The sequence below is a fragment of the Entelurus aequoreus genome, linkage group LG15, assembly GCF_033978785.1.
Source record: "Entelurus aequoreus isolate RoL-2023_Sb linkage group LG15, RoL_Eaeq_v1.1, whole genome shotgun sequence".
Classification (NCBI taxonomy): domain Eukaryota; kingdom Metazoa; phylum Chordata; class Actinopteri; order Syngnathiformes; family Syngnathidae; genus Entelurus; species Entelurus aequoreus.
In genome coordinates this window covers 37,737,871-37,756,867 of record NC_084745.1, presented here as the reverse complement: position 1 = coordinate 37,756,867, position 18,997 = coordinate 37,737,871, and the positions used below count along the sequence as shown (strand labels likewise).

The 18,997-nt window shown below is 38.6% G+C and overlaps 1 protein-coding gene across 3 annotated transcripts in view; it reads right to left on the bottom strand.

Annotated features, from left to right (window-relative positions):
* The window catches only part of pxdc1b (PX domain containing 1b), a 53,005-nt gene that overhangs the window by 14,961 nt on the left and 19,047 nt on the right, over positions 1-18,997 (bottom strand). For 2 of the 3 annotated variants that reach the window (XM_062021469.1, XM_062021467.1), the window contains exon 4: positions 15,016-15,305. In XM_062021469.1, coding sequence (XP_061877453.1) covers positions 15,016-15,305 — 290 coding nt within the window. Of the gene's footprint in view, positions 1-15,015; positions 15,306-18,534; positions 18,687-18,997 lie in introns of those variants that run through there. The other variant, XM_062021468.1, reaches the window with a different exon arrangement.

The following is an 18,997-nucleotide window of genomic DNA, read 5'->3' as shown; positions in this document are numbered from 1 at the left end:
AAACAGTGGTGTGGAAGTAGTGAGTAAGACGACTGTGAAATGATGACAGAGTTTGCATCTTGTCATGAAGCAATGAGACTCTGCCCTAGCAGTACAAAGACAGCCTTCTTTATCATTTGTGAACAATCTTTCCTTCCGGGACACCGTAGTCCAGTGCGATAAAGCGCGAATCATCCAGGAAGTGGTTTGGTTGTATCTTAAAAGTGATCTTGTCAGATCAGCAATTGCCTTCCTGCTGCAAAAGTAAGTTGTTACCACAAATCAGTAGTTTACAGACCTCTATTAAGACCAAAGAACCCCAAAAGGGATCCGAACGCTTTTATAGACATTAATTTGACATTCAATCCCAGGAATTAGTGATGGGTCAAACGATACCCGTCTAATGAAAGACAATGAGTATTAATGTGTGTCACTTTAAGAAAAAAAACATGTGACCCACACAATTGCTGTGTCGTTTTAAAGTGAAGCACAAAACAAAACAACAAAAAGTATATCATCTGCAAAGTAACTTTTTTTTTTGCAAGTCAAACGTATCGACTTTTTTAATCCTGCAGATGTCGATTAGGGATGGGTAAACAAATCCAGTACTTTTTTTGGCATTCACCGAATCCCGCCATCCTACTGTCAGGCTTGTCACTGACAGTTTGGTCATGGTTTTGGTTTTTCCTCTGTGTTTGTGTTTTATTTCCTGTCAGCGCTCTTATTTTGTTTCCTTTTCCTGCACGTCTCCCTGAGCGCTTGTTTCCCTCACCTGTACCTGATTGGCAGTCTGGCACACCTGGTGGCAATTGCCAATCAGGCTACTATTTATACCTGCCTCGCCCTCCAGTCAGTGCTGGAGTATTGATTGCTGTTTCCTGTTAACTGTTTCCAGTTTGCCTGGTTCCTGATTGCTGTTTTCCTGCACGCCATTTTTGACATTTAAAGTCATGTTTTCCTGCATCAAGCCTGCCATCTCTGCAACACTTCCTGACACCTACCAGGCACCAATTCGTGTAAAATCTAACGGTGCCATGTTTCGGTACCTGCGTTTCAAGTGACACTTTGCACTTCGGTACTTGCCGATCAAAAAAATAAATTAACTCAAAAAACGCTTCGATCGACATAAGTAAAGTGAGGCTTTACTAATGTTAATATACATTGGATTTGACACTGACATGCTACTGATTAGCATTAGCGATTTTAGATGGCCATTTTAGCACCTTCAAATTTGTTAATGAAAACTACAACTAAGATGCACATTACAATCAAACAGCTAGTGCGTTAAGAACAATACTCAAAGTCCTAAAACCTTTTAGGATGCAACAAAAACCAAAACAACACACTAAACTATACACTATTGCCATCTAACGCCTGGGACATGCAACTGTAATGGCAACTTAATGTCATACCTGCAAATAATGCTCAGAAATGTGATAATGAAATAAGATATAACAACTGGACAGCAGTTACCACCATCAGCTTATTTCTAAATGTTGCAATACATTTTTATTATCAAAGAATTAATTTTATCAACACACACACAAAAAATGTATAACTGTGAGTTTCGTATCTATTCCCGGTTACCGGAAATTGGTACCGTATTGGTACAAATGTGAACAGTACAGTGTTTCCCACACATTCATTTATTTGTGGCGGCCCGCCATGAAAGAATTACGTCCGCCACAAATTTAAAAAAAAAAAAAAATTTATTATTTTTTTTTTTTTGTCCTGTCCAGCTTCTAAGGCAAATCATATAGTTGATGTAGGTGCCCATATCGGCTGTTCAGATTTACTTTACAAAAGAAAAGTGTAGGATACTTCTCTTGTTGCCTTATTTGTATTTGACCACTATTGTTTTCTGTTTATTTGTTACTGACTGTGGCAGGACACCTCTGCCTCTGTTTCACTTTATGTTGCTGGTAAATAATATGGTTGTAGTAGTAGGCTAAAGTTAAATTATTTAGTATGCACTAATTAAAGGGGCAGAGCTTTAAGAGACATTTTAGCTTAGCTTTTATATTTTATAAGATATATTTTTTGTAAGAACCACAATTAATAAATATATTTCAGTGAATAACTTATTGTTCAAATCTGTATATAAATATGTACATAAAGTGTTGTAATTATATTGTAAAATGGATGGATGGATGGATGGATGGATGGATGGATGGATGGATGGATGTTTAAAACAAAACTGTTATTAATAAGTATACATTTTTTTAGCCTTTTAGAGAAAATCATATCATTGTAGTAAATTATGCAAATTACTCGATGATGTCATGTGACCACGCCCATTGCCACGCCCCCACCACCACAGGCATCTTGGCAGTTTATGGGAAACACTGCAGTACCATCACCAATTATGACACACCAGCTCAGTGGCCTTGTGGTTAGAGTGTCCGCCCTGAGACTGGGAGGTCGTGAGTTCAAAACCCCGGCCTAGTCATAAGAAAAACCACAAAAAATGGGACCCATTGCCTCCCTGCTCGGCACGCAGCATCAAGGGTTGAAATTGGGGGTTAAATCACCAAATGATTACCAAATCCTGCTCACTGCTTCCCTCACCTCCCAGGGGGTGAACATGGGGTTGGGTCAAATGCAGAGGACACATTTCAACACACCTAGTGTGTGTGTGACAACCGTTGGGACTTTAACTAACACAGTATCAGTGCAGTGTCAATACAGCTAGTGAGTGTGCCAAAATCTAAATGAGATGTCATTGACCGATCACTAACAAGCATTATTCATTGGAAAATTCAGCAAAATGTAGAAGCTTCTTGATAAATTGACAAAAGTTTCTATTTTATTCCTGAATCTTTTATACTTGACCAACATTTGAAAGGTTCTTTCTGGGCCTTTGCACCTTTAGTGGGAACCAGATATAGATACTTTTTTGTATACAAGGTATACTCATGCAAACAAACTATTGACAAAAAACATGTGTTGACATGTTATCTAGCACGCTAAATTCTGGTTTGAATTTGCAAAAATTACAGTCAAACCTGTGTTAGCGACCACAAAAGGTAGTGTTATGAATCTCGTCTATAGCGGTCACCTATTTAACCCCTTATTTTGCATTCTAGAATAGTTTTTTTTTTACTCCCTATAGCGGCCACTAAGATCAAAATGTGCTGCAATGATGCATGATGTTAATAGATGAGGTCTTATCCCTAAATTCCACCGTGTGCCTTCACGTTGCGGCTGTGGTGCGAATTTGCTGTGCGCTACGCCAACACGCACCAGCTGCAAGCAGAGCTCTGCCAGACAGCAGGAGTGACGACATCGACAAGTTCATGCCGTGAAATCGTGTGAGACAATTGGTATGTGGGATAAATTCAACAACAAACAAAGAAGATCCCGCTGGGGAAGCAGAACAGGGTAGAACTTGATTAGATTTGTCCATTTTTTTTGCAAAGTTTTGTGCTTTTAACATACGGTATAAACTATTATTAAACACGGAGTGTTTTATTCTAAAAATCATGTGGATTCATTTTGTTTATGCGTCATCCCTCATCTGTGCAACATTTCTGCGGCATCCAGTAAAAATAGAAGCTGGTAGAAGTTGACGCCATAGATATAGTTGACACATTGACTAGAGTGGAAATGTACGCTCCGCTGGGAGCGCTTCTGGACACGCCCCTGCTCGTTCCTCTCATGCGCGCAGACGCGGGCAATCAGCAATCAACGCACCTGGATCTAATGAGGCTCGACATCATAAAGACCAGCGTATCCTGAGATCCAGTGCTAGAACATAGTTCTCTGTTCCACAGTAAGCTATCGCGTCTCTGGCTCCTCTCCTTTGGTCTTGCTCTCCGTGTTACCTTCTGCCCTTGTGCTCACTTGTCCTTGTCGTTTCCCTGTCCCCTCAGAATACCCTCCATTGCCTTGGATTTGAGCTGTGCGCCTCACTTCCCTGGACCCCCCCTGGATTCTGACTGCCTCCCTGGATAACGACCTCTACTTTGGACACGGACCTCTTGACGCCTCTCTCCAGCCCCACGGACCTCCCGCTTGTGTTACGGATCTTCTTCAGCCTAGCCCTTTTGGACTTTCTGCCTTCTCAGCCAACACGCACTTACAACAACCTCCTGGTAACATTTCCTTGTTAAACACTTCACATAGTCCTGCACTCACACACATAGTCACATAGTAGCATACACACTCCACCGCATCATCAATCTCAATCAATTCTTATTGAGCGATACCTCCTGTGTCGTGCCGTCTCCTTCCCCCGCCGTACGTAACACATCCAGCTAACATAGCCTTAGCCAGTATAGGCCAGGAAAATTCAACTAAATTGTTTTGAGGGCTACATTTCCAGAAAGCTAAGGACCCCGGGGGGGGCTGACTTCTCCCTTCACTATTAGTCTTGTTTTGTATATTTCCGGAGAAACAGCATCCTCTATGTGATTTATGTCTATTTATTTATTTTTGTCAAAGTTACAGGAGTGCTCTGCTGTTCTTAAGGACCATCTGCAAAAATAACTAGTCAAAGATCCTCTTGATCTCTGCAGTTTTTAAGAATGTGCTGCAAAAATTAGTTTTTTTTGTCCAAGTCCAGCTTCTCAGGCAAGTCATATAGTTGATGTAGATGCCCATATCGGTTGTTCAGATTTACTTTACAAAAGAGAAGTGTAGGATACTTCTCTTGTTGCCTTATTTGTATTTAACCTTATTAAATGTATTTATATTATTATTTGGTGCAGCCGGGCCAGAGCAGGAGGGGATAGAAAGAGAAAAAAAGGAAGACAGAGGGGGAAATTGTGGGGACGAGAGGGGGATAAGACATAGAGACAACAGCAAACACAACAACAACAACAACAATAGAGCAACATCAGCAAATATGATATATACAAATATGATGGTAAAAGTGATAGCAAAGAAGCAGTTAGCGAAATAAATAATACAGAAATGACAATGAGCATTATTACACTACAAATGGAGCAATACAAATACCAATAGAAATAGCGCTATTGATAATGAACAATAACAGTAATTTACCTTTATCATCAACAATACAGTTGTTCAAATGCAACAATACATATACGTAATGATAACTTGAGATACAAAAGAATGCAGAAAAATGGAGACGAAGAAAGAGAAGCAACCTATATTAACCTTGTAGATTGTTATAGTAACAATAGGTTAAGCTTTGTCAGTGTGCAATGTGTTACCCAGTTTCCCCTAGGGCAACAACGTTAATATATGTTTGATGAAACGTGATATGTGTGCATGAGTGTATGTATGTATATGTACAGTATGTGTATGTTTGTACAGTTAATGTGCGTGTGGCTGTACGAACTTTGAGTACGTAGGTATGTACTGTATTTGTGTATGTCTGTGGGAGCGTAGGTACCTATGTATGTATGTATGTATGTGAGTATATGTGTATTTGTATGTACAATATATTTGACTCCCAGTGTGTGTGGGAGCCAGAGTACGGCCCCAGCCACCCAGAGAGCCCAACCCACAAACAGCAGGTGTGGCGCCCAGGGAACACCGGCCCCACGCAGCCAGGCCGGCCAACGACAGGAACCAAAGCCAGCAGCAGGCCGCAGACAGACGCGCCCGGCAGAGGACAAGGCATGGGAGAAGCAGGGGACAGCCAGCCCTCAAGCCAGCGAGAGACCACACCCCACACGGGCAGAAAGGCGGGACGTCCCGCCCGGGGTGCCCACAGACTCCCCGCAACCGGACGGGAAGACCGCCCCTACCCCGCCAGCATTCGGGCCCCCACGAGCCCACCCCCGTAGAGCACGGCGCAGCCCGCCCCAGGCCACCCCACCCAAGTCGGCCGCCGCGGGACCGCCCAGCACCGGGCCACGGGGACCACCCACCCCACCCGCAGGGACCCCAACGATGGAGATGGAACAACCAGCAACCTCCCTGTCGAATTCACCCCCCTGCAAAAATGTGTTTTGAACTGAACTCGCGGGCTACCAGTTGAATAGCCCAAATGGTGAAAAAAAAAAAGAAGAGGAGTACCTAAAATGGAACCTCGAGGAACACCACTAGTATAACTAAAAAAGTTGAACAAATGACTACCGGTACTGACTTCTTCTAAAGTCAACCGCTGCAGCAATACTTTAGTTACATAATTCATATTACAAAAAAATGTGTAAATGCCAAAAAGGAGAGGACTTAAAACGGGTGTCTTGAGGAACGCCTCAGTTATAAAAATCACAAGTTTGAAACCCTTGCGTTCTATTAGACTTAAACTTCCTTTATTGTCAATCAAATTTGAACTTTACAGTACAGATAAGAAAAACATTTTGTTGCATTAGCTCATTGTAGTGCAGGATAAAAGAGCAATAAGGTGCAGATATAAATAGACTTACTGTACAGATACATATATTGCACTTTTGCATATAAATCCACGTTTACGGATGTATGTTATATTGTCTTTATAGTCCGGCGAGTTAATCTGTGTTTTGGGGGAATTGAGGGGATTATTATGATGCGTTCAAGAGTCTTATGGCCTGAGGGAAGAAGCTGTTACAGAACCTGGAGGTTTTGCTACAGAGGCTGCGGAACCTCTTTTCAGAATCCAGCAGTGAAAACAGTCTTTGGTGGGGGGTGGGAAGAGGCTCTACAGATTTTCTGAGCCCTGGTCAGGCAGCGGCTTTTTGCGATCTCCCGGATAGGAGGAAAAGGAGTCCTGTTGATCTTTTCCGCCGTCCTCACCACTCTCTGCAGAGACTTCCAGTCTGAGGCACTGCAGGCTCCAGTCCAGACACAGATGCAGTTGGTTCTATGTTCTATGTTTGCTAACAAGGTTTAAATGTCAATGCAAGGATTTTCCAATAGTCCAAGTTCCTCTAAACAACAGGAGCACTCTTGTGTTTTTAGGAAGTTGCTTCAAAAATATTTGTCTTTCAAGTTTTGACATGAACACGGATTTAGCCCGAGGCCGCTGGTTGAATAGCCTTGCAATAGTCTGCCTTATGTCACAACTCAAACAAGTCAGCACGATTGTGTGACAAGGAAGCAAGGTGCATGTCGACCCATTATCGTCACAATAATCCGCTTTTTAATCGACAGCTGTAATCCTGACAAGTGTCAAGATGTAACCACAAAAGCCTCAGCACCTTTAACAAACGCTTATTTCAGGACCTAGTCAACAACAAGAGTGACCTTCCCGCTAAGCCACAGCTAAACACGATGAATATTCATGTCTGTATCGATCCGTGCAGTGAGAGGAACGTGAGGATGTTTATAAGGTAGTCACTGTGGGATCACATGGAAGGTATGTGTTATGCATCAGTCAAGAGGCCAGAGAGGGACTAAATATAGGACGTCCACCCCTCTCTCTGTCATCATGACATCATTGCCAAGGCTCAGCACGCCTTCCCTGTTGCTTGGATGCAGGACAGGAACAGGAAAACAGAGAAGATCCTGGAGACAGAGACATTGTTTCCCCTTTCGCTGCAGTAACATTATGAACAGGTAGGACTCGGGAAGGTAGCCAAAAGGATGAGGTTTGCAGTATTTTCTCTAACTAAAGTGCACAATGACACTCTCCCAAGTCCTGTCAACAACTTCGATCTGCAGGAAGTCAAAGCATTCCAGTCATATCTGGAGGATGTTTCAAAATGGTTTGTCTATCTGCACAGACAATGCAAACGTGGCACCATTGCACTGACTTTGACGAACTGAAAGTACATTAAAATGATGATCTGTAACACACACCGGAGCACTAATAGCCTTTGACCTTTTAGTGTAATCCGAATCTAAAGTTACAGCAGAAGTCATGTTGAAATTATCATTCAATCTTACATGAATAACAATTATGGAGTACAGCGGCTTGTTTACAGGTTGAAAAATGCACTAAAAGTCAGCTTAGTTGTTTTCCACAGCGGCAAGTTTTGATGCTGATAAGCATTAGAGACTAGAATGTGTGTTTTTGTGACATCCTAAAGTGCACTTTGTTCATTATTGACCTGTCCTAACAAAAAAAATATGTCAACATGAGTCACACTGTGCCAAACGTTTACTTTGGGTGATACTCATCATTGAGCTGGATAATACAATTATTCCACCATAAACGACTCAGCCATGATGAACAATAAAACTGTTTCAAATGGTGCATCTTGGAGATTTGATACAACTTATTAAGAGGAATAACATCTATTTGCTATGGCTTTCTAAAATTGAAAGAAATGTGTAACAAGTCTCTCACGAAAACCTTAAAAAAAAGGGAAATAAAATGATGAAAAGAGAAGTCATTTACTGTGTCATGTAGGAAATTGTTTGTTCCTTAAATTATACGTCCAAGTTGTAGTACATAAAATGTTTTTTAAGTATATAAATATATGTACAAAAATATTACGATAGAGGCGTTTTTTGAATGGTTATTATTGGTGTTTTTATTCAGAACCACACTAAAAAAAAATTTATTAAGTAGTTTAATATATTCCGTTTATTTAGCAAGATGTGTCTTTTCTGTGGATGATTTTGTATATATATTTATAAAAAAAACAACCAATAAATATAAACTAACAAATGACGAATAACCTACTCAGTGGCCTAGTGGTTAGAGTGTCCGCCCTGAGATCGGTAGGTTGTGAGTTCAAACCACGGCCGAGTCATACCAAAGACTATAAAAAATGGGACCAATTACCTCCCTGCTTGGCACTCAGCATCAAGGGTTGGAATTGGGGGTTAAATCACCAAAAATGATTCCCGGGCGCGGCACCGCCGCTGCCCACTGCTCCCCTCACCTCCCAGGGGGTGATCAAGGGGATGGGTCAAATGCAGAGGACAAATTTCACCACACCTAGTGTGTGTGTGACAATCATTGGTACTTTAACTTTAAGACAAAGATGCATATTCATTAAATTAGTCAATGTATTCAGAATTAGCAATGAAAATATTTAAGACACCTAATGGATTTAACAAACTAAACCATGTGTCAAACTCAAGGCCCGGGGTCCAAATCTGGCCCGCCACATTATTTTATGTGGCTCACGAAAGCGTAGAAATATTATGCGTTAATAAAATGCTTAATCGTTTCTTACTAAATATATTTATTTCCATTTTGACATTTAAAATCATGTACTGCATGCAATTGCGTATCTGAGATCGGTAGGTTGTGAGTTCAAACCCCGGCCGAGTCATACCAAAGACTATAAAAAATGGGACCAATTACCTCCCTGCTTGGCACTCAGCATCAAGGGTTGGAATTGGGGGTTAAATCACCAAAAATGATTCCCGGGCGCGGCACCGCCGCTGCCCACTGCTCCCCTCACCTCCCAGGGGGTGATCAAGGGGATGGGTCAAATGCAGAGGACAAATTTCACCACACCTAGTGTGTGTGTGACAATCATTGGTACTTTAACTTTAAGACAAAGATGCATATTCATTAAATTAGTCAATGTATTCAGAATTAGCAATGAAAATATTTAAGACACCTAATGGATTTAACAAACTAAACCATGTGTCAAACTCAAGGCCCGGGGTCCAAATCTGGCCCGCCACATTATTTTATGTGGCCCACGAAAGCGTAGAAATATTATGCGTTAATAAAATGCTTAATCGTTTCTTACTAAATATATTTATTTCCATTTTGACATTTAAAATCATGTACTGCATGCAATTGCGTATCTTTTAAAATTCAATGTTATCAAAATCAAAATACTATATTATCATGCATTCCAAAAATATTTTTTGTTAAAATGAAGCTAAATGGTGGTATTGTTTTTCCATTCCAATCCATTTATTAAATTCTTTAATATTCTGTAAAAAAAAAACAAAAAAAAACCCACTGCTTTTACTGTAAAATTCTGGTAACTGAGCTGCCAGTTTTTAAAGTAAAATTCAAAGATTTTTATTGCAGCTTATGTAAAAAAAAAAAAATAAATACATTGTTAATATACCACAACTGTGTGTGTGTATATATATATATATATATATATATATATATATATATATATATATATATATATATATATATATATATATATATATATATATATATATATATATATATATATATATATATATATATATATATATATATATATATATATATATATGTATATATATATATATATATATATATATGTATGTATATATATATATATATATATACATATATATATATATTAGGGCTGCAACAACTAATCGATTAAATCGATTAAAATCGATTATAAAAATAGTTGCCGATTAATTAAGTCATCGATTCGTTGGATCTATGCTATGCGCAAGCGTAGAGGCTTTTTTATTTATTGTTTTATTAATTATTTTTTATTAACCTTTATTTATAAACTGCAATATTTACAAACAGCTGAGAAACAATAATCAAAATAAGTATGGTGCCAGTATGCTGGGGTTTTTTTTTTCAATAAAATACTGGATAGAATAGAAATGTAGTTTGTCTCTTTTGTCCGATTATTAATCGAAGTAATAATCGACAGATTAATCAATTATCAAATTAATCGTTAGTTGCAGCCCTAATATATATATATATATATATATATATATATATATATATATATATATATATATATATATATATATATATATATATATATATATATATATATATATATATATATATACATACATACATATTTATTAGGGATGTCCGATAATATCGGCCTGCCGATATTATCGGCCGATAAATGCGTTAAAATGTAATATCGGAAATTATCGGTATCGGTTTTTTTATTATCTGTATCGTTTTTTTTGTTTGTTTGTTTTATTAAATCAACATAAAAAACACAAGATACACTTACAATTAGTGCACCAACCCAAAAAACCTCTCTCCCCCCATTTATTTCTGTTATTAATATTCTGGTTCCTACATTATATATCAATATATATCAATACAGTCTGCAAGGGATACAGTCTGTAAGCACACATGATTGTGCGTGCTGCTGGTCCACTAATAGTACTAACCTTTAACAGTTAATTTTACTCATTTACATTAATTACTAGTTTCTATGTAACTGTTTTTATATTGTTTTACTTTCTTTTTTATTCAAGAAAATGTTTTTAATTTAGTTATCTTATTTTATTATTATTTTTAAAAAGTACCTTATCTTCACCATACATGGTTGTCCAAATTAGGCATAATAATGTGTTAATTCCACGACTGCATATATCGGTTGATATCGGTATCGGTTGATATCGGTATCGGTAATTAAAGAGTTGGACAATATCGGAATATCGGATATCGGCAAAAAGCCATTATCGGACATCCCTAATATATATATATACACACACACCTACATACACAGTCGTGGTCAAAAGTTTACATACACTTGGAAATAGCATAATGTCATTACTGTCTTGAGTTTCCAATAATTTCTACAACTCTTATTTTTTTGTGATAGAGTGATTGGAGCACATATTTGTTGGTCACAAAAAACATTCATGAAGTTTGGTTCTTTTATGAATTTATTATGGGTCTACTGAAAATGTGAGCAAATCTGCTGGGTCAAAAGTATACATACAGCAATGTTAATACTTGATTACATGTCCCTTGGCTAGTTCCACTGCAATAAGGCACTTTTGGTAGCCATCCACAAGCTTCTGCTTGAATTTTTGACCACTCCTCTTGACAAAATTAGTGCAGTTCAGCTAAATGTGTTGGTTTTCTGACATGGACTTGTTTCTTCAGTATTGTCCACACGTTTAAGTCAGGACTTTGGGAAGGCCATTCTAAAACCTTAATTCTAGCCTGATTTAGCCATTCCTTTACCACTTTTGATGTGTGTTTGGGATCATTGTCCTGTTGGAACACCCAACTCCTCCAAACATATTGCTGGGTATTGTGGCCAAACAGCTCAATTTTTGTTTCATCTGACCACAGAACTTTCCTCCAGAAGGTCTTATCTTTGTCCATGTGATGTCAGATGAAACAAAAATTGAGCTGTTTGGCCACAATACCCAGCAATATGTTTGGAGGAGAAAAGGTGAGGCCTTTAATCCCAGGAACACCATGCCTACAGTCAAGCATGGTGGTGGTAGTATTATGCTCTGGGCCTGATTTGCTGCCAATGGAACTGGTGTTTTACAAAGAGTAAATGGGACAATGAAAAAGGAGGATTACCTCCAAATTCTTCAGGACAACCTAAAATCATCAGCCCGGAGCAGTTGGGTGTTCCAAGAGGACAATGACCCCAAACACACGTCAAAAGTGGTAAAGGAATGGCTAAATCAGGCTAGAATTAAGGTTTTAGAATGGCCTTCCCAAAGTCCTGACTTAAACGTGTGGAAAATGTTGAAGAAACAAGTCCATGTCAGAAAACCAACACATTTAGCTGAACTGCACCAATTTTGTCAAGAGGAGTGGTCAAAAATTCAAGCAGAAGCTTGTGGATGGCTACCAAAAGTGCCTTATTGCAGTGAAACTTGTCAAGGGACATGTACCCAAATATTAACATTGCTGTATGTATACTTTTGACCCAGCAGATTTGGTCACATTTTCAGTAGACCCATAATTAATTCATAAAAGAACCAAACTTCATGAATGTTTTTTGTGACAAACAAGTATGTGCTCCAATCACTCTATCACAAAAAAATAAGAATCGTAGAAATTATTGGAAACTCAAGACAGCCATGACATTATGTCCTTCACAAGTGTATGTAAACTTTTGACAACGACTGTATACATGTATATTAATATATTACTCATTGTTAAATGCGGCCCTTAGAGGGCAACCATATCTGCAATGTGGCCCTCAACGAAAATGAGTTTGACACCCCTGACCTAAACAATATAAGGGCTGGCAAAATGAATGCAGATTAATCCATGTTTATTGTTAATGATATTATAAATGTTAATCGGTCGGCAGTCTTGGAATAAATATAAAACAGCTTACTGTATGTAAGTTGAAAATGGTGTTGCTGCCTCTTGTTCAATAATATTGTTTTTTATCATAAAGGTTATTATTGTGTCTATGTAAAGGGACATGGGGGGAAAAAAATGTTTTGCGAGATCTCGCAATACTTTTTGCGAGATATCGCAAAAGGTTTTTTTCCTATGTCAGCGAACCGGAAGTAAAACAGACACAGCGATGGTGGAGCCTACCCATCATCCGTGGGATAAGTTTATTGATTTCTATTTTAGTATTGGTTTAACATATAAAGACATCAAATCGTATCACGGCCCCACAACAGAGCACAGATGATGGGTAGGCTCCCGCATGCTCCTGTTCCTCCATCGCCGTGTCTGTTTTACTTCCGGTTCACTGACATAGGAAAAAAAAACTTTTTTTTCCCCTCCATGTCCCTTTAGGGGCTCCGTACATACACACAATAATAACATTTATGATAAAAAAAACAATATTATTTAACAAAAGGCAGCACCACCATATTCATCTTACATACAGTAAGCTGTTTTATATTTATTCTACGGATGCCTATCGATTAACATTTTATAATGTGGGACGGCGTGGCGAAGTTGGTAGAGTGGCTGTGCCAGCAATCGGAGTGTTGCTGGTTACTGGGGTTCAATTCCCACCTTCTACCTTCCTAGTCACGTCCGTTGTGTCCTTGGGCAAGACACTTCACCCTTTGCCTCTGATGGCTGCTGGTTAGCGCCTTGCATGGCAGCTCCCGCCATCAGTGTGGAAATACTGTCAAAGCGCTTTGAGTACCGTGAAGGTAGAAAAGCGCTATACAAGTATAACCCATTTATCATTTATCATTTATAATATGATTAACAATAACCATGGATTAATCTGCATTAATTTTTCCAGGGGTGTCAAACTCATTTTCATTGAGGGCCACATCGCAGTTCTGTCTTGCGAAAAGTATGGCCAGACCTGGCAAAAAGTATTGCCAGATCTGGCAAAAAGTATGGCCAGATCTGGCAAAAAAAGTATTGCCAGATCTGGCAAAAAATAGTATTGCCAGATCTGGCAAAAAAAAGTATTGCCAGATCTGGCAAAAAAAGTATTGCCAGATCTGGCAAAAAAAGTATTGCCAGATCTGGCAAAAAAAAGTATTGCCAGATCTGGCAAAAAAAAAGTATTGCCAGATCTGGCAAAAAAAAAGTATTGCCAGATCTGGCAAAAAAAAGTATTGCCAGATCTGGCAAAAAGTATTGCCAGATCTGGCAAAAAAAAGTATTGCCAGATCTGGCAAAAAAAAGTATTGCCAGATCTGGCAAAAAAAGTATTGCCAGATCTGGCAAAAAAAGTATTGTCAGATCTGGCAAAAAGTATTGTCAGATCTAGCAAAAAGTATTGCGAGATGTCGCAAAAAAAAGTATTGCCAGATCTGGCAAAAAGTATTGCCAGATCTGGCAAAAAAAAGTATTGCCAGATCTGGCAAAAAAAAGTATTGCCAGATCTGGCAAAAAAAGTATTGCCAGATCTGGCAAAAAAAGTATTGTCAGATCTGGCAAAAAGTATTGTCAGATCTCACAAAAAGTATTGCGAGATGTCGCAAAACATCCATGTCCCTTTAGGGCAGGGGTACCCAAACTACGGCCCGCGGGCCGGATCCGGCCCCCCAGCATCCAAAATCCGGCCCACAGGAAGTCCCAAGTTAAAAAAAAAAAATTGTTTAAAATATATATATATATTTTTTTTTTAATATTTCCTTTCTAATCCATTTTCTACCGCTTGTTACTCTTGGTGTCTCCTAGTCGCTCAGGCAAATCATATTGTCTAAAAATGAATTTTCCCATCGATAACGTGACAATGTTAAATGTGATGAACATCAATGTTAATTGATGTTAAATGACAAAACGGATTACAAAGACAATATATATATATATATATATATATATATATATATATATATATATATATATATATATATATATATATATATATATACACACACACAGCCTGGCCCCCGGCCAAATTTTTTTTAACCCAATGCGGCCCCCGAGTCAAAAAGTTTGGGGACCCCTGCTTTAGGGGCTCCGCATGTATTTGACTAAAATAAACTTTTAAAATAGTATCAGTCCAGGCAAAGTGACAGCACCTAAAATGCTTAGTTACGCCCCTGCTGGAGCACATTATTGTCGTTGAAAACTTAAGACATGTTCAAAGTTGTTCAAAGTCGGGCACCAACCTTCAGTCAGTGGACATGTGGACAAGTGTCGCGTGTCCTCGGGGAAGGACTCGTTGAGACGTCGAAACAAGCGAGCCAAGTCCGAGTAGCTGCGGTGCAAGTAGAGGACATTCCTGTCCGACCACTCGGTCCTGATCTCGAAGAAGTCCTCCTCCTCTCCCCGCCGGCTGATGACGAGTCTCCGGACTCCGTTGACCCAGCAGTCCCGCACGAACATGTTGACCAGCGACGTGCCCTCGAACACGGCCGAAGCCATGTCTCTCAGTCCGGCATGCTGCTCGGATCCACGCCTGTGGAAGTCATCCGAGAATGAAACACAACTTCAGCGACTTTTTTTTTTCTTCTTCTTTTCTTTCTTTCTTCCACTCCTCTTCTCTTCTCTTGGCTCTCGGGCAGAGCTCAGCCCTGCAGACCAAGTCAAACGTGGCGTGATTGAGCTTGCAGGAGGGGAAATAAGTCTCAGATAACGCCCATTTGGAAAATACTCCCAATTGTTCCCTTTTTTGAAAACAATAAAAGACAATCAGCACATCTCCTAAAGACCGTGCAATTATCTTCAGGGCATGCAAACCATTTTGTTCACTTTTTCTGAGCAGTTTGCTTCCTCCCTTCTTGACAACAGGACATTATTAGACCAAGAATGCAAGGGGCTGCAAAGACCATCCTCTCATTTGTAATCAGGGGAGAAAAACCTTTCATTAAAGTCAGGGGTGTCAAATTACGGCACGATAACTTCAAAATAAATGTAACAGGGTCAAGTATGTCATGTAAATAAAGTGCTACCTTTTTGAGCTAACTTAAACAAGTTGGAAAAACTTGGGGTTTTTTTTTAGAATACAATATGTTGGCGTAAATAAAAAAAAATAAAAAAATATTATGTACAATTATGCAATCTATTTATGGATCACTTTTCACATATAGGATAGGTCAGTGGTTCTCAAATGGGGGTACTTGAAGGTATGCCAAGGGGTACGTGAGATTTTTTTTAAATATTCTAAAAATAGCAACAATTCAAAAATCCTTTATAAATATAAATTAAAAACCAATTAAAATATTTGTTTCCAAATAGTTCAAGAAAGACCACTACAAAATAGCAATATTTTGCACTGTTATACAATTTAATAAATCAGAAACTGATGACATAGTGCTGTATTTTACTTCTTTATCTCTTTTTTTTTCAACCAAAAATGCTTTGCTCTGGGGGTGCTTGAATTTAAAATAAATTCACAGGGGGTACATCACTGAAAAAAGGTTGAGAACCACTGGGATAGGTGATAAACATAAAAACATTGCAACAAACGCATAAAAGAGGATTGTCAAGCAAAACATAATTTTGCAAGTGTTTGCAGCAACTTGTATCTGCATGCTAAACTATGAATTTGTGTGACGATACCCAAATGTAAACAGATGATATGTAGTTAAACTGCGTGGCTTAACTACATTTTTCAATAGCTTGGCGATAGCTTAGTTAGGTAGCCAAAGCTACAAGCTACACAAAGAGAGAAAATGGACTGCGAATCCAGGCCCAAAAAAATATGTAAAAAATACAATGACCTGGATAAATGAGAACATCCATACATACGGAGAAAATCCATGATGATTAGTTGGTGTTTCGTATGATGAGTCACAATTGGCTAAGGTTAGGGTAAAACATTACAGTCTGGCCAATCAGAGCCAAGATAAGGCGGGTCATCGAAACTAGTAAGTCATGCACTTATATCACTATGACGACGAGGGAGTCAGAGACAGAGAGACGCTTCAAGCTGAGGACTCAAAAAAAATAAAAATAAACATACTTGAACATGTCAGAAGAATTTTCTCCCACAGATTAGATTTTTCCTTTAGTGATGAAGATGACTTTGCAGGAAACCCACAATAATGTGTGTCCTTGGCCATATTTAGACAAATGTATGCGTTTAGAGAAAACAATGCCCAAAACCTTAGTTTTTAGTTGTTTACTCTGTAAACTAAAATCATAACTGCTCTGTTCATCTAAGACGTCCAACACAAATTTAGGAACACACATTAAGGTGAGTTCAGCTCATGAAAAGTTTTACTGCACATAACAATTTATTAAAAAAGTACCAATGATAGTCACACACACACTGGGTGTGGTGAAATTAACCTCTGCATTTGACCCATCCCCTACTTCCACCCCCTGGGAGGTGAGGGGAGCAGTGAGCAGCAGCGGTGGCCGCGCCACGGAATCATTTTGGTGATTTAACCCCCAATTCCAACCTTTTTTTTTACCAATTACCAACTGCTCCCAAACAACATACAAGTCATTGTTTTGTTTTTTTGTCAGGATATAGTCAGATGATGTTCTTTACTTTAGATAGAGAAAATGAATAGTATTGTAGGGGTGGGAAAAAGAAAGGGCAAACTAATACAGTGGGGTACAGGAACCCCTACAGATATTTAGACTTAGGCTTAGACAAACTTTATTGATCCAAAAGGGAAATTGTTCCACACAGTAGCTCAGTTACAAAGGATGGAAAGGGTAAGGATGAAAAGGACAATGGTATTAAGGTATAAAGTAGACTAAAAATGTACCATAGTAGCAACATGAAATATAACATATATGTAATATTTACATACTATATATATTGTTGTAGGGTAGTTGTAGGGTGTCCCCAGCTAAATGACAGATAGTTAATAGTAATGGACCTTTATTGGGTCCATTTGTACACTCTGTTACATTAACATTGATATTATACATGTGGGCCCATAAATATAAATGCCGTTAAATGTAGCTTTGATGTAGCAAGCTACTTTTGCCGTGTAGCTTGCAACAATTCTGCGGGGATAGCTTCCCCTGTAGCTTAGCTACATTTAACAAAGGTAACTTGTAGCTTAGCTTTCTACATTTTCCAAGTAGCTTGCCCATCACTGCTAATATCTTATGAAAAGTGCTTATATTATACAATATGTACGCAGACAAAACATCTCTTATGTTTTGTGATATATGTGCCACCAGTCTGCATGTCGAAAAACAATACATTTATAAGAACTTCAATCACTTCATCCGACATAATTCAACTTCTGGGACATTTGACCTGACAAATGTGCCAACATCTCCAAAACCTTGGCCTATAAAAGTCCTTTTTTGCACAGCAGGGTACACGTGTGATCAGAGGTGATGATGTGTTACATGTACTCAGTAATAACGCCATGTCTGTGTGGAATGATGTGTGGCTGGACCATGTTTGCAGAGTCAGCAAACAGTTTCATTTGGAACGGTGAAAAATAGATATTTGCCTTCTCATATACTTGAGATCCATTATTTTGGAAGAACTACAGTATCAGTGTCAGCATGCCAACTTTTCTAATACAGGCCCTAAAATGAAAGCCTTTTTCCTGCCAGAAAATGGTCAAAAACATGCCAAGACAAACTCAGCTAAGCCGTATGCCTCATTGACCACAAGAGAAGTTCACAAGCATCCATCCTGCTCCCAAAAAATACTATAAAAGCGGCACAAAGAACAATTGTGAGGCATAGATCAGACGTTCTCCTTTTACCCAGCATCTGTTGGACCTCAAGTTTTATGGCTCCGTCCGTCTTTATTGTGTTTTGCTCCGAGTGGACCTCGCATCTGTTAAGTCCGCTCTATTACCAAGTCAAAGGACATAAATCTGATGCGCACAACACAGTCAATGACCTGTTTCATCCTTTGTTGTAGCTATAGTACGGGGGTTAATGTGTGTCTTTGTTACAAAAGATTTTATTGTCACTGAATTTATGTAACTGTTTTTTTTGCATTTGAATTTTATGAATGATCAATTTGTACTGACAATTTAATTGAATGCAATTTTGTGAGCAAAATGTGTATTTAAAAATGTCTTCTTTTTTTAAAATATTTTTTTTAAGTCAGTGTGTAAAAATTATATGAAAAAAAATCCTTGTAAGAAAATTCAGTGTAAAAAAAAATTTGTGAACAAAAATTCAGTGCAATGTTGCTTCAAAACATAAGACTCCATTCAT